This window comes from Cricetulus griseus, chromosome 8, assembly GCF_003668045.3.
Source record: "Cricetulus griseus strain 17A/GY chromosome 8, alternate assembly CriGri-PICRH-1.0, whole genome shotgun sequence".
Classification (NCBI taxonomy): Eukaryota; Metazoa; Chordata; class Mammalia; order Rodentia; family Cricetidae; genus Cricetulus; species Cricetulus griseus.
In genome coordinates, this window is record NC_048601.1 from 22240982 (window position 1) to 22268066 (window position 27085).

Genomic DNA, 27085 nt, shown 5'->3' on the forward strand with positions numbered 1-27085 from the left:
ACCGCAGCACAATGAGAGATCTGCGTGGCCATTAGCGTGGACACTGGCACCGCTAGTGCCCGGGAGCCGAGGGCCGGCGACCGGCGGGCTGCGGGGATCCGCGCTCCTCCTTAACCCGCGCCGGGAGGCGGTGGCCGCGGCGGCGGGAGGGGGAGGGGCGCGGAGCGCGGCGCCGAGGCCGGGGAGGAGCCGGGGCCTGCAGCGGAGCCGAGCCGAGCCCGAGCCGAGCCCCGACGCGCTCCGTCCGCCTGCCGGCTCCCGGGAACCCCGACCGGCCAGAGCCTCGGTGGTGGCAGCGCGGGGAGCCCCACGCTCGGGGAAGCGCGGCGGACGAGGGACGCGACGGGGGAGGCGCTGCCGCCCGGCAGCGGGTGACGGGAGCCGGGACCGCGGCCTCCGGGACCCTGCTGCCCAGGCCGGCCGGGCGGGAGCGGGAGTGCGTGGACCCCACCCTCGGGGCACCGGGCGCCGGGACCTGCTCCCTCTCCCGTGGGAGGGAGGACTCTCGGCATTCCCGGGACGGCCAGAGGAGATCGCCGCAGGGCGCGCGCTGTCCCTCCCACGCCGGCTCCGGAGGAGACCCCCAGAAGTCGGGAAGGGTCGTGGGACCTGGAGGACCCGGAGTGAGACCGCCCCCACTCCTCAGCGCACTCCAGACAGTTCGGGACTTTGGAGGCAAAGAGAAAAGGGAGCCATGTCTGTGGAGTAGGCACCCAGCACTCACCGCCGAGAGGCGTCCTGACACGCACAAGCCCGGACCCTCCAGGGAACCCGCGGCAATCGGCTCCAGCTTGCTGGAGAGTGGAAGACCTCGTCCCTCAACTTCCGTGCGCCTCAACAGTGGACCCGGGCAGAGCCCCTCCGCTCAGATCTCCAGCAGACAGAAAGAGCCCTCAACCCCTGGAAGATCCAGTTTGGGGGGAGGGGGGTTCCCCCAAAGGGGAGGAGACAACTCCTGGCTGGGAGAGGCTCCTCCCCTCATCCCTAGGGTAGCAGGCAGGGTGTGGGGGGTGTGCCACCTTCCCCAGGTAGGTCCTCCCTCTCCCCCTCCTCCTCCTTCGGCTCCTCTTCCTCGGGGGACTCAGTTCCCCGCTCCGGCTAGGGAGGCTCCGCCAGGCACTGCAAGAGTCACAGAGGATGAGACCTGTCACCTGCCTGTGAAGAGGGGAATCCCTGCAACCTCAAACTTCTGTAGCAGGTGGTTTCCTCCTGTGGCTGGGGGAACCTTAGAGGCAGGTTAGTGCTTTCGTGCATTTTCTCTCTGTGGTCTTTAGGCACCAGTAGGTACGGGGAGCTGAAATGGTGGATCTTGGGGTTCATTCCTGTGGAAGGTAGCGTCCCCTGGGAAATGTGTTCAGATGGCGCTTTTGCATTGGAAGCCGCATGTTGTTGCAGAGACTCAGAGAAACGGGCTTTTTAGATTTCGGAGACCAAAGGGATGGGTCATTTGCTGTCCCTAAGAGAAGTGGATGCTCTGTACTGAGAACAGACAACAGGTGCGTTTTTTCTGGACGCCATGGTTACTGTTAGTAATGCAGGACACAGCACAGCCAGAATCCCACAGCACACTCCATCCCTGGGTCTTGTCCTCTGGTGAGTGGACCTGCTGGAAAGTGATGGGGGCACCTTGTGTCTTGTCTAGGGCATGCTCTAAGTCAGCAGAGCATGCCTAAGTCAGTGTAATGGCCAGCAGAGGTCTTCCTTCCAGTCTAGCACAGTGACTATTTGCCTGACTGTCAATCTGTCCCCACCCACTCTCTCTATCTTGGATACCAGGAGGCCCTTCTGACATCCCTGCTTCAGGCTGGATTTCTGCCATCCAAAGGGAAACGGGAATCCACATGCCCTGAGGTGACTAGGGTAGTGCACACTGGTGGGCGGAAGTCTTCCCAGATACTGGTTGTGTCATTAGCTGACAGTTCCTCAGAAAAATCAGATTGTGGCTAGGAGGCAGAGTGTTTCCTAGGTTCCCTCCACACCTCATCTGCATGAGTTGACCACCAGGGAGGTCTGACCTCTGCAGAATTCTTTTTAGACTTTCCTTCCAGGAAAACATCGACTGGTCTCTTCATCACTCTTCCTGTTCTCTTGCTTAGTTCTGGGTCACAGGAACTTCGTGGTGAAAATTTTCATCCTAATCTTGGGGAATCATCAAAAATCTAGAATCTTTAGAAAAAGCAGGACAAAAGGCACCAAGAAATTTTCCTGGTTGAGCCTAGGCTGTATCTGTAGCGGAGCTCTGAGTTTTCACACGTGGTCACTACCTGCACGCCTTCTCTCTGGTCTGGTCGTTGGACCATGCCTCGTGTTCTGTATGGGGCTTCCTCCCCTTGGATTTTCAGTGTCTGCCTCCCTAGATGGGCCGTGGGCAGACTGCCGGAGTCTCTGTTGGTCCATTGGATCCTGGAGGTTTCTGTAGTGGTGGTGTGTCAAAAAACGGAGTTGTAGTCCACAGGTCCGATGGCTGTGCTGTAGAATGATGTACACGGCTCTCAATGGAGATGGAGATTGTTAGGTGTCTGTGTTTTGAGCATGTACATGGAGATGTTTCCAGAGTGTGCTCTCTGATCCCTTAGAGTCATTTCTGGCAGGCATGTAGAAGCAGGTCACCCTCTGCAAGGACCTAGAAGACGTGAGGGTGCAGATGACCAGCTGCCAGGAAAGCTTAGTGGTCCCCTCCACCGCCAGTGGGAATTCTCATGGCCCCCTCCTGGCAATCATATCTGGCAGCAGGACAGCCCTTTCACAGGTTGGGTCTGTTTCTCTCGGGACTGGTAGGAGAGCTTCATCATGGATACCTCCAGTGCCACTTTACTTTTGTGTCTAGAATTGCCTCTCCCACTTTTGAAAAAGAGATGTCTCTGGCGTAGCAGTGTTTCTTTTTCTTTTCTTTTTTTCTTTTTGGATTTTTTGAGACAGGGTTTCACTGTGGCTTTGGAGCCTATCCTGGCACTCGCTCTGGAGACCAGGCTGGCCTCAAACTCACAGAGATCTGCCTGTCTCTGCCTCCCGAGTGCTGGGATTAAAGGCGTGCGCCACCAATACTGGAGTGCAACTTCTGGATGGCTCTGTGTGAACTGTCCTGTAAGTGCTCCAGGCGGACCACTCATTCAGCTGGCTCTGTTGGGACAGGAATCCTTTCGGGGCTGGTCGGATTAACTATGATTTGGAGTGTTCTATTTCCTGGACTGTATCTTATGACTGCATCTAAATCCCCTTGAAAGACAGGTGATGATATTCCCTCCACCCCTTCATCCTTGGAGGTTTCTCCATCTTCCATTAATCAGTATTGGGTTGATACAAACTCGAAGGAAACATTTGAAATGCAGACATCCTGACAGCCTGCAGACTTGTTTATTTAGACTTTGCAACAGGACCACTGTACCTTTGATGTTTCTAATGCTATAATGTTTGACACTCTCTTTTCTTTGTTTTAAAGACTTACTGTGTATTTTATGTATAGAAGTATTTCCTCTGCATGCATGCATGCACACCAGAGGAAGAAATCATCCCATGAGGCTACAGTTACAGATAGATGTGAGTCACCATGTCAGGCCTTCTGGAAAAGCAGCCACTGTTCTTAACTATTGAGCCATCTCTCCAGCCCCTCATGTTCTCTTCATGAAAACACTTCGGTGCTTGGTGCTGACCTTTGGGCTGCACATGCATGTTAAACACTCTGAGCCACACATACAGCCTACTAATCTTTTTTTTTCTTCTTCATTCAAAAACAAACATTCACTTACTAAGTGTCTCAGGCATATTAAGAAATATTAGATAAACTCTTGTAGGAATAGTAACCCTGAATCTTTATTTAAAATAATTTTAACCTGGGCAGTGGTGGTGCACGCCTTTAAGCCCAGCACTGGAGGCAGAGGCAGGCGGATCTCTGAGTTTGAGGACATTCTGGTCTACAGAGTGAGTTCCAGGAAATCTGTGTAGCCAGTGTAGCTAGGGCTACCCAGAGAAACCCTGTCCTGAGAAACAACAATTTTTTTTTTTTTTTTTTTTTTTTTTACTTTTAGGGGTTGTGTGGGTGTGTGTGTGTGTGTGTGTGTGTGTGTGTGTGTGTGAGAGAGAGAGAGAGAGAGAGAGAGAGAGAGAGAGAGAGAGAGTCTCACTATGTATGGGTGGCTGGCCGTGAGCTTAGTAGGCAGCTCAGGCTGGCTCAAACTTATATGGATACCTCCAGCCTCAACCTTCCAGAATGTTAGGTGTACAAGCCTGAGTCACTATATCTAACTTTTTAGAATTTTTCTTTTATTTTACAGAGCTAGAAATTAAGATACAGACAAGCTAAATGACTTGTCTATCAGAGCTGGACTTGAATGCCAGGCAGCATGGCTATCACGAGATACACTCCACCGCTACCCTGTTAGCTTTGGCATTATGTATAGCTCAGGAAGTTATCCTTCCTGGATACCTGACTTGGGTTCCACGTGGAGAACAGTTTGGGTGAGATGGGCAGTAAACAGTGCAGCTTCTTGTGGCTCCTACAGGTCCAGTTCCTCCGTTCATTCCCCAGGAAGACTTTCTGTTTGCCTTTGTTTTGTTTTCTGCCTTTCCCCAGCACTGTAGTCTTTGTTAGCTGTCCCGTGGATGTGATGGAGTCTGCCCTTTGGCTGCCTTTCCCAGATTCTGTGTGTATTTCCTTTCAGTCTTCCAGCATGCCGAGAGAATGTGGCCTGACTCAGGTTCTGCCTAAGCCCAGTGGCACGAGGCCCACCTGGAGAGAGGTCTGGGTAACTAGGTTGGCTGGCCTGAGAAATGGAGCCACCTCTTGTTTGCTTTTCTAATAATAGCCCTGGACATTAGCCTTGTGCCATTATTTTGGGGAGTGTGGAATGTGTGGCAGCTACGAGCCCATTAGCTTCATTCCTGTCCCTCCAGGGATGAAGCCTTGGTTGGGGCTATGACTTCATTTCTTTTACTGGAGGGGGAAACTGAGGCATCAAGACTTCCTCAGGGAGTGAGGGATGGCTGGGGCACTTAGTGAGTCAGTGTTGGGTTTGGGAATAGGACAGAAGAAGCCCAGTCAGTCTCCACTGCCCTTTGCAGTGGGCAAGTAGGGAGTAAGGACGTGGAGTGCTGGGAGACAGACTGGGGAGGACCAGGCCCTGGGAGCTCTGTAGAGTTTATGCTGGAATGTATCCTGAGACCTGATGTTTGCATGTGGAGGCAGGGTAGTAGAGAAAGGTGTCTAACCTCAGGGTTCCACTCTGGGCAAGGGAGAGAAGGGCACAGGGCAGCTAGAAAGATGCGGGGGGGGGGGGGGGGAGTGTTTCCCTTTCAGGAATCCCTGGTGGCTAGCACCTGTCAAATGGGCTCTGTAAGCCTCTGCACACTTCAAATCCACCCTCATGCTCCAGGTTGCCATTGAGAGCATTTCAGAAGAAATAACTGAAAATTTCTGGCTCTATAGATGAGATTTCCTGGGTTATTTAGCAGGAGATAATAGGGGCTAGGGACTGATGCACTATAGACTCAGGGAAGCCGATGCAGGAGGATTGCTTGAGTCCAGGGGTTTCAGACTATCATGGAAAACAGACTCAACACACACACACACACACACACACACACACACACACACACACACCCTTCCCCTAGTTGAGAAGGGCAGTGGCTGAGTGGCTGATTGACTAGGGAAACAGGGTAATATCTTTCTAGGGATAAACTTGGTCCTTGAGAATTTGCTAATTGGCCTGTCACTGTTGATCTTGTGAACCCAGCTATGGAACAGACCCTGCCTGAGCTCTCTGCTGTAGTCCAGAGGCTGGGATGTTTTGACACAGCAAAAGGCTAGAAGGTGTGTGGCTTCCAGGTGTGATGACATGTTCCTATTGTTTTCCAAGTTCCCAAGGTTTGGGGCAAGGTAGTGGGTGATGAAAGGGTTGTTGCTGGCGAGAGAGCTAAGGCTGAACAGGAAGGCTTTCTTGATACAAGTTCCAAACATAGCCCCATTGTTTTTCTCTGCTCAAACAACTCTTGGGGTGCAGTTAGGTCTCTTTGCTGCCCAGACCCCCGAGGCACAGATGTTCTCTTCAGCCCTGTGGACTAGGTGTGTTGTTGGTTGGGAACACTGGGTCAGGTACGTGTGAATACAGGCTGATTTCAAGGGTGGGACCTGGTCAGGAGGGGAGTGAGCAGGAATTCTGACCTGTAGGGGAAAGCGCAAGTGTCTATGGCAAAACTACAGTTTAGGCAGAGAGAGAGAGAGAGAGAGAGAGAGAGAGAGAGAGAGAGAGAGAGAGAGAGAGTGAAAGGTATGTGGTGTGTTGGGGTTAAGACAGAGGGTAGGGGTCCTGCTTGAGACAGTTTGGGCTTGCCAAGCCTGAGTCTGTGCATGCTTACCTGTGTTTGGTCTGGTTGTGCTCCTTTTCGGCTATGGATTGAGACAGACATCACCCGCAGAACAGGGTTCTCTCCAACGTCCTAAGTTCTGAGGGGTAGCCTTGACTCGTGCAGAGCACCGTCCTGCTGCGACTGAGCAAGACATGCTAGCTGGAATCTGGCAGCTGTGCAGGCACAGACCTGTCAGACAGTAAGTGCTTAGGGGCTCGCTGGCTTCAGCTCCAAGGAAGTGCCAAATGGCCACGTAGAGGTTCCTGTCAGCTTCCCTAGACCCAGCAATCCAGCTACTATCCCCCTATTCTTCACCTTCCTCCACCAACATGTCACTAGCTACAACTCCCTGGTGGCAACAGCCTAGGCGGTTTGGTTGGCGGCAGGGCCGGCAAACATCAGGCGTGGGCGGAATCGTAGCTCTAGGAGTTTGCATGGAGGTGCAGCCAGTCTGCGTGCCTGGCTGGGAAGGAAGGAGGGAGGAGAAGGGCGGGGAAGGGGAGCCAGCTCTTAGCCCCACGGAGGCTATTTTTAGCCAGGCTATCTGATTGTTACCGGTGTGCACACAGCTGGGTGTCTCCCTGGCTCGGTGAAGCCCAGCAGGCCTGGGAGGTGGGAGGGCCTTGCTGATGATGACTTCTTCCTGGTGCTGGTGTCTGTGGGCGGAGCCTGCCAGGGGGAGCTTTCAAGGTGTGAGGGTAGCTGTGGACTCAGTAGCTGCCTCGTCTGTGTGACTTTGTTTGGGTAATGTATGCCCTGTGTATGTTGTGATCTAAGGTGTGCGCCACTGTCCCCGTGCCAGTCTTGTATCCTGTTGCTGCTGGTTGTCATCATTTGGGTTATTTGTTCATTTATTGTGGTGCTGGAGACCGAACCCAGGCTCTCAAGCAAGTGCTCCACACTGAGCCAGCCACACCTTCAGCCCTCCTCTTTTCAAACTTATTTTTTTAAGTCATTTTATTGTTTATGGATGAGTGTTTTGCATACATGTATGTATGTGTATCGTGTGTGTGTGTGTGTGTGTGTGTGTGTGTGTGTCTGTGTGTGCCTCATGTTCTAGGAGGCCAGAAGAGGGTGTTGGATTCTCTGGAATTGGCGTTTGTAGATGGTTGTCAGCATTGGGAATGAAACCCAAATCTTCTACAAGAGCAACAAGTGCTCTGAACTGAGGAGCTATCTCTTGCCCTTCTCTCTTTTACTTTTTATTTTGAGACAGGCTTTCACTGAATTGCCTAGGCTGCCTATGGACTCACTGTGTACCCAAGCAGGCCTTGAACTTGTGATTCTGTTGCCTCAGCCTCTGGAGCAGTTGAGGTGTCCCTAGACCAGCTCAGCTGTTAGATCCTGCACTTGGAATATGTCTAATCTGCCTCGTGTTAGCCATGTCTGTAGGGAAAGGCTGAGTGTGCTCATTTATTAAGAAACATATTTAAGAGTGTTGACGTGTGCTTCATTGTTGTATGCTTGTGTTGCTCAGACTGTCTTTATATGTGCTATTGTGTCATGTAATTGGAGAATAGACCAGCTAATTTTACCTGCTGTCTAAGTGGGGTTGATTTTTTTAAGATTTTATTTATTTATTATGTATCCAGTCTTCTGCCGGCATGCCAGTAGAGGGCACCAGATCTCATTCAAGGTGGTTGTGAGCCACCTTGTGGTTGCTGGGAATTGAACTCAGGACCTCTGGAAGAACAGTCAGTGCTCTTAACCGCTGAGCCCTCTCTCCAGCCCAGCGGGGTTGATTTTTTTTTTTTTTTAAAACTTATATTGAATTTAAAAATATTGTGTTGTGGGGCTGTAAGGAGAATTAAGTTTAGTTTTTGTGGGGTGTGATATCTGATCCTACATGAAGGGAGAGGCCTTGTGGTCACGCTCTCCATTAAGATATGGGGTGTGAAGCAACCGGTCATCCTGTGGGTAACTGGTGGCACTTGCACTTGGAATCATGGGTCAGCTCAGGAGAGGGTTCTCCAGTGGGAACTAAAATGGGAACAAGCTACTTGTCTTATACATTGGACATAGAGTTGTTCTTAGCCCAGTAAATGGGAAACTCATCTGCCTTCCTCCCCACTTTGTCCTCTCCTCTGCAGAACCCAGAAGTACGATGGCCTCCGACCTCGAGAGCAGCCTCACCTCCATAGACTGGCTGCCCCAGCTGACTCTCCGAGCTACTATTGAGAAGCTTGGGAGTGCTTCTCAGGCTGGACCTCCAGGGGGCAGCCGAAAGTGTTCCCCAGGCTCTCCCACGGATCCTAATGCCACCCTCAGCAAAGATGAGGCAGCAGTCCACCAAGATGGCAAGCCACGGTACAGCTACGCCACCCTCATCACTTATGCCATCAACTCTTCTCCAGCCAAGAAGATGACCCTCAGTGAGATTTACCGATGGATCTGCGATAACTTCCCCTATTACAAGAATGCTGGCATTGGTTGGAAGGTGAGGCTGTTTCTTTTTCTTTTCTTTCTTTTTTTTTTTTTTTTGGTTTTTCGAGACAGGGTTTTCTCTGGCTTTGGAGGCCGTCCTGGAACTAGCTCTTGTAGGCCACGCTGGTCTCGAACTCACATGGATCCGCCTGCCTCTGCCTCCCGAATGCTGGGATTAAAGGCTTGCGCCACCACCGCCGGGCTGTTTCTATAGCAACTTTCTCTACTTTTGTTTCTTTCTATAACCTGGTCTGGTTCATTCTGACTTGTCTCAGGAATATATAAATTCAAGGTCTCTTATCATCTACCCCTACTTTTATTTTCTTTAGCATTAATCAACTTCATAAACTTTTATCATGGAAACACTAGTAATGCCAAGCCATTAAGTGTAGTTATGGGATAGCAGGATGGTGCTGATTACCACACCCTCTTATTGTCTGGTTCCCCCAAATGGGCAGGTTTTTGTTTGTTTGTTTTTGTTTTTTTCAAGACTTTGTTTCTCTGTGGCTCATTTCATGACTTTCTTTTTTAAAGATTTATTTATTATGTACAGTGTTCTGCCTGCATGTATGTCTGCAGGCCAGAAGAGGGCACCAGATATCATTACAAATGAGTGTGAGCTACCATGTGGTTGCTGGGAATTGAACTCAGGACCTTTGGAAGAGCAGGCAGTGCTCTTAACCACTGAGCCATCTCTCCAGCCCCTGATTTCCTGTCTTTCTTGTCATTCTGCTATGTTCAAGTCATTGAACAAGGCAAGGCATGACTCCTACTTTGATAGGAAACTCTAAATTTCTATAGCTTCCTTGTTGTGATCTTTTGAAACATTGTATATACTAAGAAAAAAGAATAACCAGGTCCTTTGCCAATAGCTGGTTCACTTAAGCAAGCAAGGTGGTCCTCAGACAGAGATAATGGAAATCCTCTTTGTTTTTTTGTTTTAAAAGAGTTTATTTATTATGTATACAACATTCTGCTTCCATGTATATCTGCACACCAGAAGAGGCACCAGATCTCATTATAGATGGCTGTGAGCCACCGTGTGGTTGCTGGGAATTGAACTCAGGACCTCTGGAAGAGCAGTCAGTGCTCTTAACCTCTGAGCCATCTCTCCAGCCCTGGAAATCCTCTTTGATGAGGAGGAAGACAGTTGATATTTAACTATATAGTCTCTAGCCAGGCTTAGTCACATACACCTTTAATCCTAGCACTTTGGAAGCATAGATGGGTGGGTCTGAGTTCAAGGCCAGCCTGGTCTACATAGCAAGTTCCGGTCCAGACAGGGCTACATAATGAAACCCTCCCCCAACCAAAAAAGAAAAAGATGGAGGAGGAGGATGAGTAAGAAGCAGAAGAAGGCAAACAACAACAACAAAACGCCCAAAGATTTATTTATTTTGTGACAATGTCTCATGTGGCTCAGGCTGGCCTGGCCTGGAACTCACAATGCCACTGAAGCTGACTGATCCTCCTGTCCTGACCTCCTGATATTGGGCTGACAGGCATGTACCTCTATTGTTTGTAATCATTTGCAGCAGCAACTCTTTTTGCCAATTGTTGGGTAGGAGAGGGACTTAAATGTAGTTTTCTCACTCTATAAATCACCAGTTGACTTACAAGCCAGCTGATGAATTGAGGCTGTTGGAAGAATTCAATCTTCTCTTGGTAAATGTGTCCCCTCTAGGCTACAGCTCTCAACATGCCAACATGTACGTACTATGGCTGTTCTTTTCTCTCGATGTGGTCATTCTGAGTGCTACTAAGGAAATGAAGCTGACCTGTGCTTTTGTTTGACTCCTGAGTTGTTTTTTTTTTTTAAAGACTTTGTGTGTGTGTGTGTGTGTGTGTGTGTGTGTGTGTGTGTGTGTGTATATAATTCTGTGTGTTAGTGAGGGTATAAGAGTGATGTAGTTTTGTGTGCCACAGTACATCTGGAGGTCCGAAGAGAAACCTTGGGTGTTGGTCCTTGCCTTTTAACTTGTCTGAGACAGGGTCACTTTGTTGTTAACCTGTGTGTAACAGGTCCATGGCCTGTGAACTTGTGGGTGCTGTCTCTGCCTCCCATCTGCTGTAGGACAACACCGTGTTCCCAGTGTGTAACCCTGGTATTACAGAACACACTTCTGCTCCTGGCTTTATGTCGGTTCTGGGATTCCATCAGTCCACACACTTGGGAGCTTCCTTACTGAGCCATCTCACCATGATATATAATATATCAGAAAAATACTGCTTTTGATTTTCATAGAGAATTGAGAAGTGAGGTAGATATGAATTTGAGGTGTTTATTTGTTGGTGTGTGTGTATGTGTGTTTTACGTTTACGAAGTGTGTGCAAGTATGAGTACGTGTGGTTATGGACGTTAGAAAACAGCCTGGGGTATGGGCTGCATCTTCCTCCTGGTTTCAGGCAGGGTCCCTATCATTTGTTGCTTTTGCCGGACTGGCTAGTGTTCCAGGGCTCCTTTTTTTGGCATTTATTTGTTTGTTTTCAAGACAGGGTTTCTCTGTATAACCCTGGCTATCCTGGAACTCACTCTGTAAACCAGGCTGGCCTTGAACTCAGAAATCTGCCTGCCTTTGCCTCCCCTTCCTGAACACGGGGACTAAAGGCGTGAGCCACCACCTGCCTGGCGTCTTCCAGGGATTCTTATGTCTCCACATCTATTCCCAAAACCTCTGGGATTGTAGGTATGTTTGACTATACCTAGTTAATGTGAATTGGGAGATTTGAATTTAGGTAACTTTGATCTCTTGCTTGGGTGCCACACTCTATTCACTGAACCATCTCCCCAGGTCCTAATTAAAATTCAATATTATTGTGTGTTGTTGTGCACAGTGTACTTGTGTGTGCACACATGTGGAGGTCAGAGGACAACTTTTTAGAGTTGATTCTCTCCCTTCCATCTGCACGTGGGCTTCAGGGATCAGGTCCCTCAGGGTTGTGGGGCAAGTACTTTTTTTTTTTTTTTTTTTGCCCCTGAACCACCATCTCATCAGCCCATCAGCACCGCTCCTCCCATGGTCTTACCATGTAGCTTTGGTTGCTCTCATTGGAACTCACTGGGTAAACCAGAGTGGTCTCAAACTCACTGGCCTCTTCCTGTGAATTGGGTTTATTAAAGACATGCCCCTGCTCCTGGCTCAGTTTTTGAGAGGTGGTCTTTTCATGCAGTCCTGGTTGCCCTAGAACTCATATGACTGTAGACCAGGCTGGCTTCCAACTTGTGGCCACTCTACTGCTCGTGTCTCCCGAGTGCTGGGCTTACAGGTGTGGCTATTTTTGTTGTTCATTTTTGAGACAGGGTCTTACCATGTAACTCTGGCTGCCCTGGGACTCACTGTCACCAGGCTAGCCTTGACCTCAGCGCCTGGCTTGAGGCATTTTGGTAGGAAGGCTAAAAAAACTACAAAATTAACTTTCAGGAGCACCTGGTCGCCATCACCTCTCACCAGCTAACTTTGGTGGTTCCCCTGTGCCCCGCTTCTGTGTAATGCTCCCTCCAGCAACACAGTGAAGAGGTGCTGAATATGCCCCGGAACTTTATCCTATGTTCTTCCGTGTTGCTGTGGAAAATACTGTGGTTTGCTCAATGCTCAGATCTAACTTGCTTCTTTGCTTCCCCAGAATTCCATACGACACAACCTTTCTCTTAACAAGTGCTTCCGGAAGGTGCCCAGACCTCGAGATGACCCCGGGAAGGTGAGAAGCTGGGGAATCAGAGGCAGAGGGAAGGAGAATGAAGTTGTTGACACTCACAGAGTCCTGTAATGTTCTTACTACCTAGAAGAGGGAACCATGCTAATTTTAAGAGCATCGCTGTTTTCCTCGAAGGAAAAAAGGTGGTTGCCAAGCTTCGTGCTCCTCAATGGAACAGTGACTAAGAAAGAGGAGGAAAATGTCTTGTTTTTAATAGGGATGTTTATGAAAGATGATTGTGAGGCTCCCTCCCTCCCCTCCTCACTCATTCCTTTCTTCTTCCTTTCTTCCTATGTGTTGAGACACAGTCTTACTATGTAGGCCTGGAACTTAATATGTAGACCTGGCTAGCCCTCAACTCAGAGATCTGAGCGGTGGGGTTAAAGGCATGTGCCAAGATGGGCATGGTGTTGCACACTGTTAATCTCAGCCCTCGGGAGGTAGAGACAGGTGGATGTCTGTGAGTGTAGGCCAGTCTGGTCTACATAGAGAGTTCCAGGACAGCCAGGACCTTATAGAGAGACTCTGTCTTAACAAAAACCAAACAATATAAATAACAAACAAAACCAACAAAAAAAAATAACAAAGGCATGGACCATTTTATTCAGCCTCTTTGGAGATAGTCTCACTCTGTAGTCCAGGCTGGTGAGGCCCTTTTCTTTTGGGTGGCACTTGTTCCTACACATAAAATGCTGGCTTAGTCACTTTTTTTTTTTTTTTTTTGAGACAAGGTCTTACTGTGCAGCCCAGGCTGGCCTTGAATTTGACATCTTTCTGCCTCAGTCCCTCCTGAGTGCTGGGATTATACCAACATACCCAGTGCCAACATACCCAGCTTGTTTACTAACCTTTTGGAGGCTTTTCATTTCTCTCTCTCTCTCTCTCTCTCTCTCTCTCTCTCTCTCTCTCTCTCTCTCTCTGGTTTCCAGAGACAGGGTCCTGGACCCACTCTGTAGACCAGGCTGGCCTCATACTCACAGGGATCCACCAGCCTCTGCCTCCTGAGCACTGAGATTAAAGGCATGTGCTACCACTGCCTGGCTTGGAGGCTTTTCTATGCAAAGTCTTCAGTTTACCTTCCAAAGGGAGGAAGGGGATGGGATGGGTGGGAGGGCATTCTCCCCATTTGACAGATGCTAAAGTCCATAAGTACTGCTTGGTGACCTTTGAAGATGGATTCATTCCTCACTAGTTCTCAGCTCCCTCGGGATTCTGTCTGGATGTCCAGCCCTGCTTCTTTGCTTTCTTCTCCTTCCTTTGCCTTTTTGCCCTGTCTTGCTCGATCTCACTTCCTCCTTCCTCTCTTCTGTTCTGTACTGGGGAATCCAATATGAGGCGGTGCCCAGTTACATTCCCCAGCCCCGCCCCATTTCCAGCACGACTGCTGTAAGAAACTCTTTCTGAGTACCTGTTTCCAACAGGAACTTCTATAGGTAATGCTTTTCCTCTTGGTGGGGGTTGGTTCTCCTTCTAGGGCTCTTACTGGACAATTGACACCTGCCCTGACATTTCCCGGAAGAGAAAACACCCTCCAGATGATGATGTAAGTTCTCTCCATTTGGGACATCCCTTTCTTGCATTTTAGTCATTTCTGTGGTGAATGTGGGTTAACACCAGCAAAGGGGAGACAAAAGATTGGGCCTCAGTGGGTGTTTCACCCCTGCATATAGCTTTTTCTTCTTTCATAATTCTCAGCTATCCCAAGACTCTCCGGAACAGGAGGTCAGCAAAAGCCCCCGGGGAGGTGTCGCAGGGAGTGGAGAAACCTCGCTGCCTCATGAGGGGAACCCTCAGATGTCACTGCAGAGCCCCTCCTCCATGGCCAGCTACAGCCAGGTAGGAAGCAGGAGCTATGGGCACAGGGCCATTGATGGGTGGTTGGGTACTGCCCTGTTCACGGGAACATGTTAAGGACCTGTGATAGCTAGGCCGATAGATTGGCAAAGAAGGAAAAAGCAAAACAGGGAAACCCCAGGCAGAAGGAAGGAGAGGGGAGACAAAGGGATGGCAGAATTTTGAGCAAATCAGGAAAAGAAGTGGTGAGAAGAGCAAGAGCCAAGAAAGCTACAGTGGGATGGAGAGACAAGGAGGACCCCAAGGAAGGGTCATAGAGCCAGGAAAGCTACAGCCTGGATAGAGGGACAAGGAGGACCCCCAAGGAAGGGTCATAGAGCCAGGAAAGCTACAGCCTGGATAGAGAGACAAGGAGGACCCCAAGGAAGGGTCATAGAGCCAGGAAAGCTACAGCCTGGATAGAAAGACAAGGAGGACCCCAAGGAAGGGTCATAGAGCCAGGAAAGCTACAGTGGGACAGAGAGATAAGGAGGACCCCAGGGAAGGGTCATAGAGAAGGAATGGGTAGTGACAGTAAAGAGACCAGTCTCAAAACATGACCTAACCAGAACAGGAAGAGCAGGTGATGCCAGGTCATTGGTCAGCTGGAGAGGGTGACAAGGACAGGCCTGAGAGCCTGATGGCCTTTGGAGGGTTGTACTGCTCCAGAAGGGACTTAGGTCACTGTCCTTACCTGTTTTTGTAGGGCCCAGGGTCTGTGGATGGTGGAGCAGTGGCAGCAGGGGCTCCCGGCCGAGAAAGCACAGAGGGTGCCCCTCCCCTCTACAACACCAACCATGACTTCAAATTCTCCTACTCAGAGATCAACTTCCAGGACCTAAGCTGGTCCTTCCGCAACCTCTACAAGTCCATGCTGGAGAGGTCCTCCTCCTCACAGCACGGTGAGTCTGCCGTGATGACAACAATGGCTCTATGGCATCCTTACAGTTTCTTTTCTTTCTTTCCTTTTTTCTTTGACACAAGGTCTCTCTATGTAGCCCTGGCTGGTCTGGAACTGGCTATGTAGGGTAGGCTGGCCTCAAACTCACAGAGATCTGCTTGCCTCTGTCTCCTGAGGTCTGGGATTAAAGGCTCCTTATATTGTCAAATAATGGTAACATCCTCTTCTCTTGCGGTTTCCTGTCGTTTGGTTGTTTGAAATTACATTTTGTGTGTGCGTGCATGCATGTGAGCATGTGTGTTTGTGTGTGCACTGCACATGCTGTGGCACACGTGGTCAGAAGACAACTCTCACAGAGATCTGCCTCCCAAGTGCTAGGATGAAAGGTGTGCGCCACCACCGCCTGGCTTCTTGTTTTAATATATGAAATTGGTCACTGGTCAGAGGAAACATAAGGGCTAAACTGTTTGGTGCCAGACAGCTGATTCAGGAGCCCACTGGCCCCATTATCTCCAGAGAATGAATTGGAAGATCAACCAAAGGCAGCAATTTCCCCCACACCCCGTACCCCAATACTGGGGACTGACCCAGGGTCCTGTGTGTATTAGGTAGCACTCTGTGCCTGCCACACCCTCTAGTTCTGGGCTGTGAGCAAGTCATTTCAGAGTCTGACCACTAGGGGACAGTGGTAGCACCCTCATCCCAAGCATCTTTACGCTTTATTATAAGTAACTTACTTTTTTAGTTAGTTAGTAAGTTAGATTGAGACAAAATGGCAGATATCCCAGGCTGGCCTTGAGCTTGAGACAGTGCAGCCAAGGATGGCTTTGAACTTCTGATCCTGCTTCTCTCACCTGAGTGCTGGGATTTCATGTGTGCTCCCTGCTGGGATTACATGCATGCTAGGATTATACCTGGTTTATGTGGTAGGCAGGGAGTCAGGGCTCAGTGCAATCAGGGCAAGCACTGAGCTACGACTGAGGCTGCCCGCTGAACCTCACCACCAGCTCCTAGTGCTTTATATTATTATTTCCTTGGAGATAGGGTCTCACTATGTAGGTTCTCTCTCCTGAACCTCACTCTGTAGACCACCCTGGCCTTGGACTCAAGGAGATCCCCCTGCTTCTGCCTCCTGAGTGCTGGGATTAAAGCTAGTGTGTTTTTTATTTGTTATTTTTTATTTGTAAAATATTTTGAACAGATACCAAAGTAGAGTGGATAAATAGCAAACCCCTGGTTTCCATCACTTAATTTTGTTAAGCTTATTTTATTTGCCATTTGTTTCAAAGTGGAAATAGTTGTGTGAATTTCCCAGATCAGATCATTCCCTATAAATTCAGTTTCAATATGCATCACTAAGTGATGAGAGCCTCTCCTTTACTTTTTCGCCACACCGTTCCGGTTCCCAACACAATTAGAACACGCTGCTCCCTCAACGGCAGCTGATATCTTGCCTGTTTGCAAATTTCCACAATTAAGGGAGAAGCAGTTAAAGTCCTTCTTGGGTGGCCTCCTGAGAGATGGTGTGGCTTCGGTGGCCAGCAATGATTATATCTGCACAGTATTCTGGTTTGCTTTCTGTTGCTGTGGTAAAGCCCATGGCTGAAGGATAGATAACTTGAGAGGAGAGCAGGCAGGAACTGAAGCAGAGGCTGTGGAGGAATGCCTCTTATTGACTACTCCCCATGGCTTGCTCAGCCTGCTTTCTTTCCTTTTCTTCTTGGGACAGGGTTTCCTTATGCAGCCCTGGCTGTCTTAGAACTTACTATGTAGATCAGGCTGGCCTGGAACTCAAAGAGATCTGCCAACCTTCACCTCTTGAGTGCTAGGATTAAAGGTGTATGCCATCATGCCCAACTTCAGCCTGCTTCTTAACCACCTGCCCAGGGATGGCACCTCCCAGAGGTCAGGGCCCTCCCACTTCAATCATCAGTCAATAAAATGATCCACAGATATGCCTACAAGCCTACAGCCCAATCTGATGGAGGCATTTATAATGACCCACAGATATGCCTGCATGCCCAATCTGATGGAGGCATTTTCTCAATTGATGTTCTTTCTTTCCAGATGTCCCTAACTCGTGTAAAGTTGACAAAAAAAGCAAAAACACACACACACACACACACACACACACACACACACACACACACACACACACACACACGGATGCCCACACAGAGGAAGAATGGGAGTCCCAAGAGGACAGCTTTGCATCTGGCTCCCCATCCCCATCTTCAGTCTCAATGAAGAGAGAAAGTCACCCTCCAGCCCAAAGATTTCAGCTCCTTAAACAAATTGTCGTGTCATTTATAAGACTCTGGAGAAAAGTCAGGGTTCTAGAACTGGTGGCCTGTCAGAAGGGAGGAATTGGGTAGGACACCTAACCTCATTTAAAAACTGAGCTTTTCGGGGCATAGTCGTAATGACAGAAACCCAAAACGAGTTAAAAGAAAGATATATGTGAGTTTTTGCATGTATGTGTGTTTGCATTCGAATGTTCAAATGTGTGTGTGCATCTGTTTGTGTGAATGTGTATGCCTGTCAAAGTCTGAGGTCAATATCAGCTATTTTCTTTAGCTGTTTTCCACCCTATGTACTGAACGAAGGGCTTGCTCATTAGATAAGTTAGTTAGTCACCTTGCTTTGGAACCCCACTCTCTCTGCCTCCTGAGTACTGGGGTTACAGGGGCTGTACACCCACCCAACATTTACATGGGTGCTGGGGATCTGAACCCTGCTTCTCACAGTTGTAGAGCAAGCATTAGCCACCTGAACCATCTTTCCAGCCCAGTTCATATAGTCTTAAAAAGGAAGTTAGAAGTATTGGCAGGGCTGAGAATTCAAGTGAGGTGTCAGGCCTTCTCATCTGCTTGGAAGCCCTTTGTAGGCAGCATGGGTAGACAGAATGATGAGGGGCACAGGGCCCCCAGTCACATTAACTCTTGTGTCTGCCATCCCAGCAGAGAGAAAACGTGAACATTGCTCGAGCACCCTTCAGAACTTGCTGATTTGTCACCAGTGTCTCTCCCTGCTCCTTCTTCTTCCCACGCCTCCTCTGCTGTCTTCCTTTCCTGTCCCTTCTGTCCTTTCTCTTTTCTTAACAAGATCTCTGTAGACCAGGCTGGCCTCAAACTCAGATATCCGCCTGTCTCTGCCTCCTGAGTGCTGGGATTAAAGGCGTGTGCCACCACCGCCCAGCCAGAAAACAAAATTTAAGAAAAATACCTCAATGTTTTAAGAAACTTACTGATTTGGAGAGATGGTTTAGTGGTTGAGAGTTTATGGTTTTGTGCTGGTTGTAGTTAGTCATAGCTGCCCTAAACTGCCTTTGACCTTGGACCTTCAGGCTGGACACACCTCCAAGTTAGCTCTTCCTTGCCCAGTTGGCTTGAGAGATCAATCAGTCCATACGCTGAGTCCCACCCAAGCTGCATTTCCTGGTAGTGTATACAAGAAGGCAGAAGAGTAGAGGATTGTAGAGACAATCGGTGGAGCAAACCATGCTTGCTTGATAGCTTTGTTTTAGTTATAATTTGTAAATTTCACCTGCTGTGTGACTTCCTTTGAAACTGATTCCAGCCCTATATCTAAATCTCCTAAAAGTAGCATGAAAGGTCACCAATGAGGTTTTTAAGAATTTTTACTAACATTTCTGTGGTGACCAGTGGGTCAAAGCTTTCCCCTAACCTAACTGCTTTTCCCGTCTGCTATCTACTAAGAGGGGCACAGGGTCCTTGCGGTCACAGGGTATGCTCTTGTCCTTTAACTCTTCTGCCCAAGCTCTCTCGTCCTGAGAAGATGTCCTTTAGTGACACTGTGCATCTCAAATCACTTACCTACTCCCCCCCCCCCGCCCCCAGGGTTCTCCTCACTCCTGGGAGACATGCCGCCTTCTAGCAACTACTACGTGTACCAGCAGCCCCCACCTCAGCAGCAGCAGCAACAGCAGCCGCCGCCGCCCCAACAGTCACAGCCACAGCAGCCGCAGGCACCAACTCAGGGCCCCTCAACTGTCGGGGGTGCCCCTCCACTGCACACCCCAAGCCCCGATGGTTGTACTGCACCAGGGGGAAAACAAGCCGGAGCTGAAGGCTACGGCCCCCCCGCTGTGATGGCCATGCACCCTCCCCCGCTGCAGCACGGAGGCTACCACCCTCATCAGCACCACGCCCACTCCCACCCGGCCCAGCAGCCGCCGCCGCAGCAAGCACAGAGCCAGGCGCCCATCAACAGCACTGGCTTTGGTGAGCACGGAGGGGACGGAGGAAGCTGGGAGGAGGGTGAGTGAACTGTGTCCTGCCGGCAGGGAGGAGCCAGGGGTTCAGTCTCCTCCCCGCTTCCCTCATCTCAGTCCCTGGAAGTTGGACGTACAGCCCCGTACAATGGAGGATTGAGGTTGGGGATTTCACTGTTTCCTGTTCCGTGTGCATAGATGAGTTAGCATTGTTTTGCATATTTGCCTATGAGCTGGTGGTGCTAAAAGGACAAGTCGGTCTACCAGTCCTAAGTCTCCAGTGAGGGAGTGTCCACAGCTGTTCAGCAGGGTGGGTAGCTGTGAGAGACTGCTGTCTTCCACCCTGCCTCACTACCCGCCTTTCTCTCTAGCCTTTCCTCCAGACTGGTGCTCCAGTATTGACTCCTTAAAGGAAAGCTTCAAGATGGTGAACCGGCTCAACTGGTCCAGCATCGAGCAGTCCCAGTTCTCAGGTTAGCACCTTAAGGACTTCTTCTGGAGTGGAGAGAGGGATGGACTAGGACCCAAGTGATGCCCAAACGGGTGTGGGGCTGAGAGTTTCTTCACTTCTGCATTTATACCAGAAAGATATGAGCATTTTCAGGAGGTTTCAGAAGTTTGCCATCATTCAAATATTACAGTTCTTTATGCTGGTCATCTTGTGTCTCCGGGAAGAGCAAAGGCTCCTGGGAACTCAGAGACTCTGGACCACTGTTTTGTAGTGTTGCTTCCCGACAGAGAGATGATAGTGAATTCATTAAGTCACTTTGGATATTTTTTAAATAATTTATTTATTCTTATTTTATGTACATTGGTGTTGTGACTGCATGTGTGTGTGTGTATCAGATCTTGGAGTTACAGTTTTAACTGCCATGTGGGTGCTGGGAATTGAACCTGGGTCCTCTGGAAAAGCAGTCAGTACTCTTAACTGATGAGCCCTCTCTCCAGCCCCACTTTGAATAGTTTTATTCACCAATGAGATGAAAATTAAAATAAGAGCTGTAAAATGATGTAACTCTTGGCCTCTGGTGGTCATCTTGGGATTCCCCTTTAAGAAAAAACAAAATAGTTTCGAATTTAGTCAGAAGCATTCTTAGCTAGAGTGAAATGAGTAGGCCTGTTTCTAGCCTTTTTATATTCTAAAATTGTGAGTACAGATTAGGGTTAATGTAAGCAGTCCTAGAGAAAAAAATTCCAATTAAAAACTGGCACATTTATTGATACTTGTTGTCATATCACATTTCAATATATACTTACATACACAAAAAAGAAAGATGTAAGTCATTATTGTTAGTGCACCTTGTTGGTGGTAAAGATGAGAGGAAACCTTCCACCAGGCATGGTGTGGTGGGGGCTTTGGTAGCTCCTCAGGGTTGGCATGGCTGGTGTTCTCGTTTGTAGAGCTGATGGAGAGTCTACGGCAGGCAGAGCAGAAGAACTGGACCCTCGACCAGCATCACATTGCCAATTTGTGTGACTCCCTCAACCACTTCCTCACCCAGACTGGCCACCTGCCCCCACAAGGGGGCTCCCACCGGCCACCTGCCCCTGCCCGCATCACTGACTCCTGTGCTCTCACCAGTGGCAAACCAGAGCCATCCATGAACCAAGGTACTGCACAGAGTTGCCAAAGAAGCAGACTGTGAAGGGAATGAAGGGCGAAGGAAAAGAGTGAGGAACCAAGTTTATAGGCAATGGTCAGGCTGAGTCTCGGGACTGTTTTATTGACGGAGCATCTGTTGAATCAATGAAGTCCTTCAGGAGCAGACTGCCTGCCGAACCACAGAAGCAGCAGCCCTACTTCCTTTTCATACCTTGGTTTGGGTGATCAAAATTAGTTTTTTAAAAGGGAGGGAATTGGTTAAAGAAAGTCCTTATTCCAAATTGTCCTAGTTATAATATTCGCCTGACTCACACAGTGGGGTCAAGCCAGTGAAAACAGATTTTTTTTTTTTTTTCCCGAGACAGGGTTTCTCTGTGTAGCTTTGGAGCCTATCCTGGCACTCGCTCTGGAGACCAGGCTGGCCTCGAACTCACAGAGATCCTCCTGCCTCTGCCTCCCCGGTGCTGGGATTAAAGTTGTGTGCCACCAACGTGCGGCCTGTGAAAACAGATTTGATGATCGTGTTTCTGGTGATTTTCAGATCTCTGACATTTCACAATTCTAAGATCCATCCCATTTCACCCTAAGAACTGAGGACTGGTAGCTTCTACAGAATGCTTCTTGCTTGCAGACTCTATAAACCAAGGCAGGAAGAGAGAGAGAGAGACTGATGGGACAAGGGAACCTGTTCTCTCTTCCTGCTTTGTTGACTGCAATAATCCGCTAGTCAAGTAACTCTTGTTTTGCTTTGGTAGTGAACTCTTACGGGCATCCACCAGCTCCCCATCTCTACCCTGGCCCAGCACCAATGTACCCAATCTCCACCCAGGACACAGCAGGATACAGTCGCCCAGGTAAGAGCTGCCGTGTGTGATTTACACACAAGCTCGCTTATCTCTCAGTGCTGTTTTGCTTCCTTCTGGAATCCTTTCTCTGCCCTTCTGCCTACATCTGCTAGGATGGGAAGGAGCATGCTTCCCAAGACTGAAGCATGAGATGAGCCGCCCTCTAGGGAGCTGCGCATCCGGTGAGACTAAGAAAGGCAGTTTTATTTAATGAAATTTGCTTTGTTTTTTAGTGCTGGGAGTGGAGCTGGAACCCACACATAGTAGACAAGAGTTTACTTCTGAGCTACACCACTAACTTGGGATTGCTTTAAAATTACCGTATGGGAGAGATGGCTCAGGGGTCAAGAGCACTAGCTTTTCTTCCAGAGGACCTGGGTTTGATTCCCAGCGTCCTCATGGTTTACATGGCTTTCAATGGTCTGAATCTCCAGTTCCTGGGGATCTGACACCCTCTTCTGGCTTCTGCTGGCACTGCATGAATGTGAGGCTCAGACATACATGCAGGCCAAACACACATACACATATAATAAATTTTTAAAAAAAGATTTTATTTATTTATTATGTATACAGCCTTGTGCCTGCATGTCAGCAGAGGGCACCAGATCTCTTTCAAGGTGGTTGTGAGCCACCATGTGGTTGCTGGAAATTGAACTCAGGACCTCTGGAAGAGCAGTCAGTGCTCTTAACTGCTGAGCCATCTCTCCAGCCCCAATAAAATATTTTTTAAAAATTTAAAAATATACCTTGTGACTGCAATACTGAAAGGAAGTAAAGATAACTGTGAGGAATATTCAGCTTTATGTCCAGCTTTGGAATCAAGATGGAAGAGAGGCAAATAAAATGAATATTTTATATAAACATTTTACCTATGTCTATCCTGTCACCTGACCATTAGTATCTGGGATCTTTTCTTTTTTGTATTTGTTTTTTGCAGTGTTGGGGTTAAATTTAGGGTTTCTTAAATGCTGGACAAGTGCTGTACCCCTGAGTTCCTTCCTCAGCATGGGATTGAACTATCTGTGATGGTGGGATGGGCAGAGTACAGGGAGACACCGAACCACTGTAGATGGTACACATGGACAGATCCCTCGTGTTTAAATGGGTTTTAGGAGTTCACTGTTGACGTCTTACGTGATCACAAGCAGTTTTTGGGTGACGTTTCTTTATCCATGCACTGCAAATATGACTGTCTGTGTTGTTGTTTATATACCACCTTCTTAAATTATTTTGTCGGTTAGGTAGTCTTCAAAAATATAGTTTATGGCATGTGCTTTGGTGTGTTTCCTGAGATATCGCTGAATCAATAGTCTATAACGGAAAGAACTGTAGGTTAATGAGCCCGGTGCTTCTCCCTGTCCTACGCGGTGCCACTGGGGCAGAACACTCCCCGTCTAGACTCATGGACTGGCTTCTCCTCCAGCTTCCCTTATGTCTTTCTTCTTGACAGCGCACCACATGGTTCCTCGGCCACCTGTCCCACCTCCCGGTGCCAATGAGGAGATCGCTGATGACTTCGACTGGGACTTGATCACTTAAAGAATCAGAGTGGACAGCAGCCCAAGGCCTGGTGGTGAATTCTCGCCACGGGGGAAGAACAGTCCCCGCCCCGCGCATCCTCCCCAGACCTGTATATAGATACATAGCTTCTTAATGTTCTCTCTGTCAGAGAGAACACCGCAAGATGCTGCCGAAGATAGTCCCTTCCTTCCTCGTTCTCTTTCCTTCCTAGTTCTTTCATTATTATTCTAATTATATTATTATTATTATTATTGGTTATCTACTGCCCAGTCTACTGTCCCTTACCATGGGCTATGTCCTCCTCTTTTCTATTTGAAATCTTCCAGCTGCAAGATGAGGCCATGATAGTTTAGAGAAAGGTTTCAAATTCTAGTTCACCTTTCTCTCTAAGAAACTCAATGCTACTCCCACCTTTCAGCTCTAAATTGTGTTCTGTTCCTGCTGGAGAGGTCTCAGCAGGCAGATTGGGGGGGGGGGTCTAAGACACTGCTTGGCAGCCATGACTTCACAGGTTTTACTCAATGGTGCTAATTGTGTCCTCTGAACTCTTCCTTTATGCACCCCGTCTTTATTCTTCTGGCAGTCCTCATTCCCCATAAAGGGTGGGCTTGGACAGCTGAGTTGAGTAGAAAGCCCTGGAGAAGTGATTGGATATAAATCAGCATGAGGTTAGGTGTGCACTGCTGTGTCAAGGCATCCCTGGCTTCCTCCTAGCTAATGCTCTCAGGTTAGCATGAGGACCACTGTTCATCATAGGTTCGGTCTCTTGGAAACACTTCCAATTGAATGTATTTGGTTTTGGAAAAAGAATTCTTTTTGAGAATGAACTGTGGCTATGACTCAACATGTAAGTTATCTTCCATCTTTTCCCCTTCAGCAAATACTCTTTTGTCTTCCTAGAGCTGTTTGTCCAAATCATCCACCTGTCTTGCTTTTTTCCCGTTTTCTGGGATTCTCAAATGACACAAGGAAGCCACTCTCATTCTGGGTTTCTTCATGTCCTAGGCATGCTGTGGAAACCTTTCCCACCTTCTCAGCTGACTCATTCCCGTGGTATTGCTGATAGGAAGGAAGGAGGGGAGGAGAAAGGGATTGGCAGGGAATGTGTCATTTGTTTAGCTACACAGGGAGTGAATGCATCGCTTGAAATCCCTGTTGGTGTGGTTGAAGCTTTTGCTTTTGACAGGCAATGAAAGTTTTAAGAGGGAAATTAATATAGACAGGATTCGGAGAGGGCAAGGGGCACTCCTGGGCACAGGGGCATGTAATCTCAATTAACCATAAGTGGCCAGGACTAATTTGCTGCAGAGTTCTTAGTGAATGTTTGTTGAATTTGGCTTAAGAGAGGGAAGACCAAGTTTACTTCCATTTTTCTGAAATGGATAAAATACATAGTTTAGACAAGGCCAGTCTCTTTGTGGTTTCTGACTTTTGTTCATTTTCTTTTATTATTCCAAGATATTGGGCTTCCCATTCTGATTTCCCTATCACCAACCCCATTCCTTTCTTTAGAAGGGGGTTAAAGTATGAGATAGTTGAAGCCCAGTGAGGCTAAGTAAAGGGGCAGTTCACTAAAGAGCACTTTATTTCTTTTGAAGCCTTTGTAAGGAAAAAAAGAGGGGTATAAGAAAAAAAACAAGTGCCCTCCAACACAATGGGATATTGTATTGGAGAGCACTTGGTGGGGTTGAAGTATGATGCAATATTTCCCACTGGGGAAAGGAGTGTTTCTCTAGAGGGTGGCACAGCCTTTGCCTGGTACCCAGTTAGACATTTCCGTTTTCCTTCCCTTCCGGTGTATTCTACGCAGCTTCCCTTTGGTTCTCGTCAACATCTTGTCTTTGCAGAGTAACACTCCTCTTTTCTCAGCACCTTTCCTGGTTAGATCTGTACAAGGTTGGGAAGGGTAGGCTGAGTCATACTCCTAAATGCCCCGGTCTCCTCCACGTCTTGAGATCCAGTCTCACGAAGGGCCCTCCCACCATGGGCAGCCAGAGCTGCTGAAGTGTGGGGCTGGGGTCTGGCCTTAGGCCCCCTGATGATCCAACCCTTCTCCACCAGGCTTAGGCTTGCAAAATGGCACAGGACAAACTTGATTCCCTTTGGGCCTCAGTTTCCCATCCCCTCCATGAAGTGGAAAGAAAACTACTTTATTTTGTTGGTCCAGTGTTGCTGGACATGAAGTTTTGTCATTGTTGTTGTCTTGGGTGATGTGTGCAAAATTGTAGGAGTCACTGCCTATCAGAGGAAATAAGGGAAAAAGCAGAGGAGGAGGGCAAAAGGAGAGGTCATTTGGTATTGATCCACCTATCCTAGGCTTCCTCTCCTCAACTCCCATGTTTCTGGTTTGGTGAGTTCTTTATACCACCCTTAATGCTTTGCATTGGTGCAGGCTGGGAAGAGGGTGTATAGGCTCACAACTTGATTTTTTTTTTTTTTTGCATGCTTTCTTAATAAAAAAAAAAAAAAGAAATGTTTCCAGTTTTCATCTTATTGGTACTTCTCTCTAACTTCTTTCTGCCAGGGTGGGAGAGGAAAAAAAACGTGAAAGCGCCCAGCTCCTGCTGGCATTGTGCTACTCCTCACCCATCCATGCTCCTGGGGTTGCTCAGCTGACCCTGACTGACTGTTTGCTAGGGTGATGGAAAAAAAGAATTAGACATGGATTTCAGTTTTCTGTAAAATGCTATTGAGTGTAGTGAAATCTTGTTGGAGGTCAGTGGGTAGAGGAGGCCCACCTTGTTTGCATGCTAGTTCAAAGGGTAGACACAACCAAGAAGCTGTTTGCAAAGGATGCCTGCTAAGAAGGAAATGTCACTTTCTTCCAATGCAGTGCCACAGCGTATATCATTCACACTCCATAGCTGTCCCTATGGCCGGGAGTAGCTAGCCAACACAGAGCAGACTTCATGTTTTTTTGTTTTTTTAAAGATTTTATTTATATTTATTTATTTATTTATTTATTTATTATGTATACAACATTCTGCTTCCATGTATATCTGCACACCAGAAGAGGGCACCAGATCTCATAAGGGATGGTTGTGAGCCACCATGTGGTTGCTGGGAATTGAACTCAGGACCTCTGGAAGAGCAGTTGGTGCTCTTAACCTCTGAGCCATCTCTCCAGCCCCGACTTCATGTTTTTTTTTAATGTGTGCTTTTTATGTTTTTGTTTTTTCCATGACAAGGTATGTCTATAACAGCCCTGGCCATCTTGGAACTTGCTCTGTATACCAGGCTGGCCTTGAACTCACAGAGATCTACCTGCTTCTGCCTCCCAAGTGCTGGGATTAAAGGTATTCGAATATGATTATTTTTTATTTTTTTATGTATGTGGGGCCTAGGGAAATAGCTCAGCAGTTATGAACACTTTCTACTCCTGCAGAGGACCAGGATTTGGTTCCCAGCACCCACATAATGATCACAACCACCTGTAACTCCAGTTCTAAGGGATCCGACACCCTCCTGTAGTCTCTGTGGGCATCAGGCGTATAGGTGGTACATGGACACACACACAGGCAAAGCACTCATACACATAACATCTAAACAAAAAAAAGTTAAAGGATCAGTGAGTCTCAAAAGCGTTTATTCATATGGAATATATAAATTTACATTGGAAAGGCAGAACTGCCATCTTATGCCCAAAATTGCCTTGCAACAAAAAAAGATTCTTAGTTATTTGAAAT

At 48.2% G+C, this 27085-nt stretch overlaps 1 protein-coding gene across 4 annotated transcripts; it reads left to right on the forward strand.

Moving 5' to 3' along the window:
• The first annotated feature begins 221 nt into the window (after positions 1–221).
• On the forward strand, positions 222–25868 carry Foxj2 (forkhead box J2). 4 transcript variants are annotated; one of them, XM_027428798.2, is made up of 13 exons: positions 223–1236; positions 1396–1496; positions 1777–1851; positions 8433–8779; positions 12391–12465; positions 13937–14005; positions 14158–14298; positions 15002–15197; positions 19057–19476; positions 19802–19903; positions 20832–21041; positions 21789–21887; positions 23329–25868. In XM_027428798.2, exons 4-13 carry the CDS (start codon positions 8447–8449, stop codon positions 23415–23417), a joined length of 1734 nt encoding a protein of 577 aa, XP_027284599.1. In that variant the 5' UTR covers positions 223–1236; positions 1396–1496; positions 1777–1851; positions 8433–8446; the 3' UTR covers positions 23418–25868. The 4 variants fall into 4 exon arrangements, with proteins under 4 accessions (XP_027284597.1, XP_027284599.1, XP_027284598.1 ...); XM_027428797.2 differs by lacking the exon at positions 1396–1496; XM_027428796.2 differs by lacking the exons at positions 1396–1496; positions 1777–1851 and having other exon boundaries at positions 222–1236; positions 19057–19440.
• The last annotated feature ends 1217 nt before the right edge of the window (positions 25869–27085 follow it).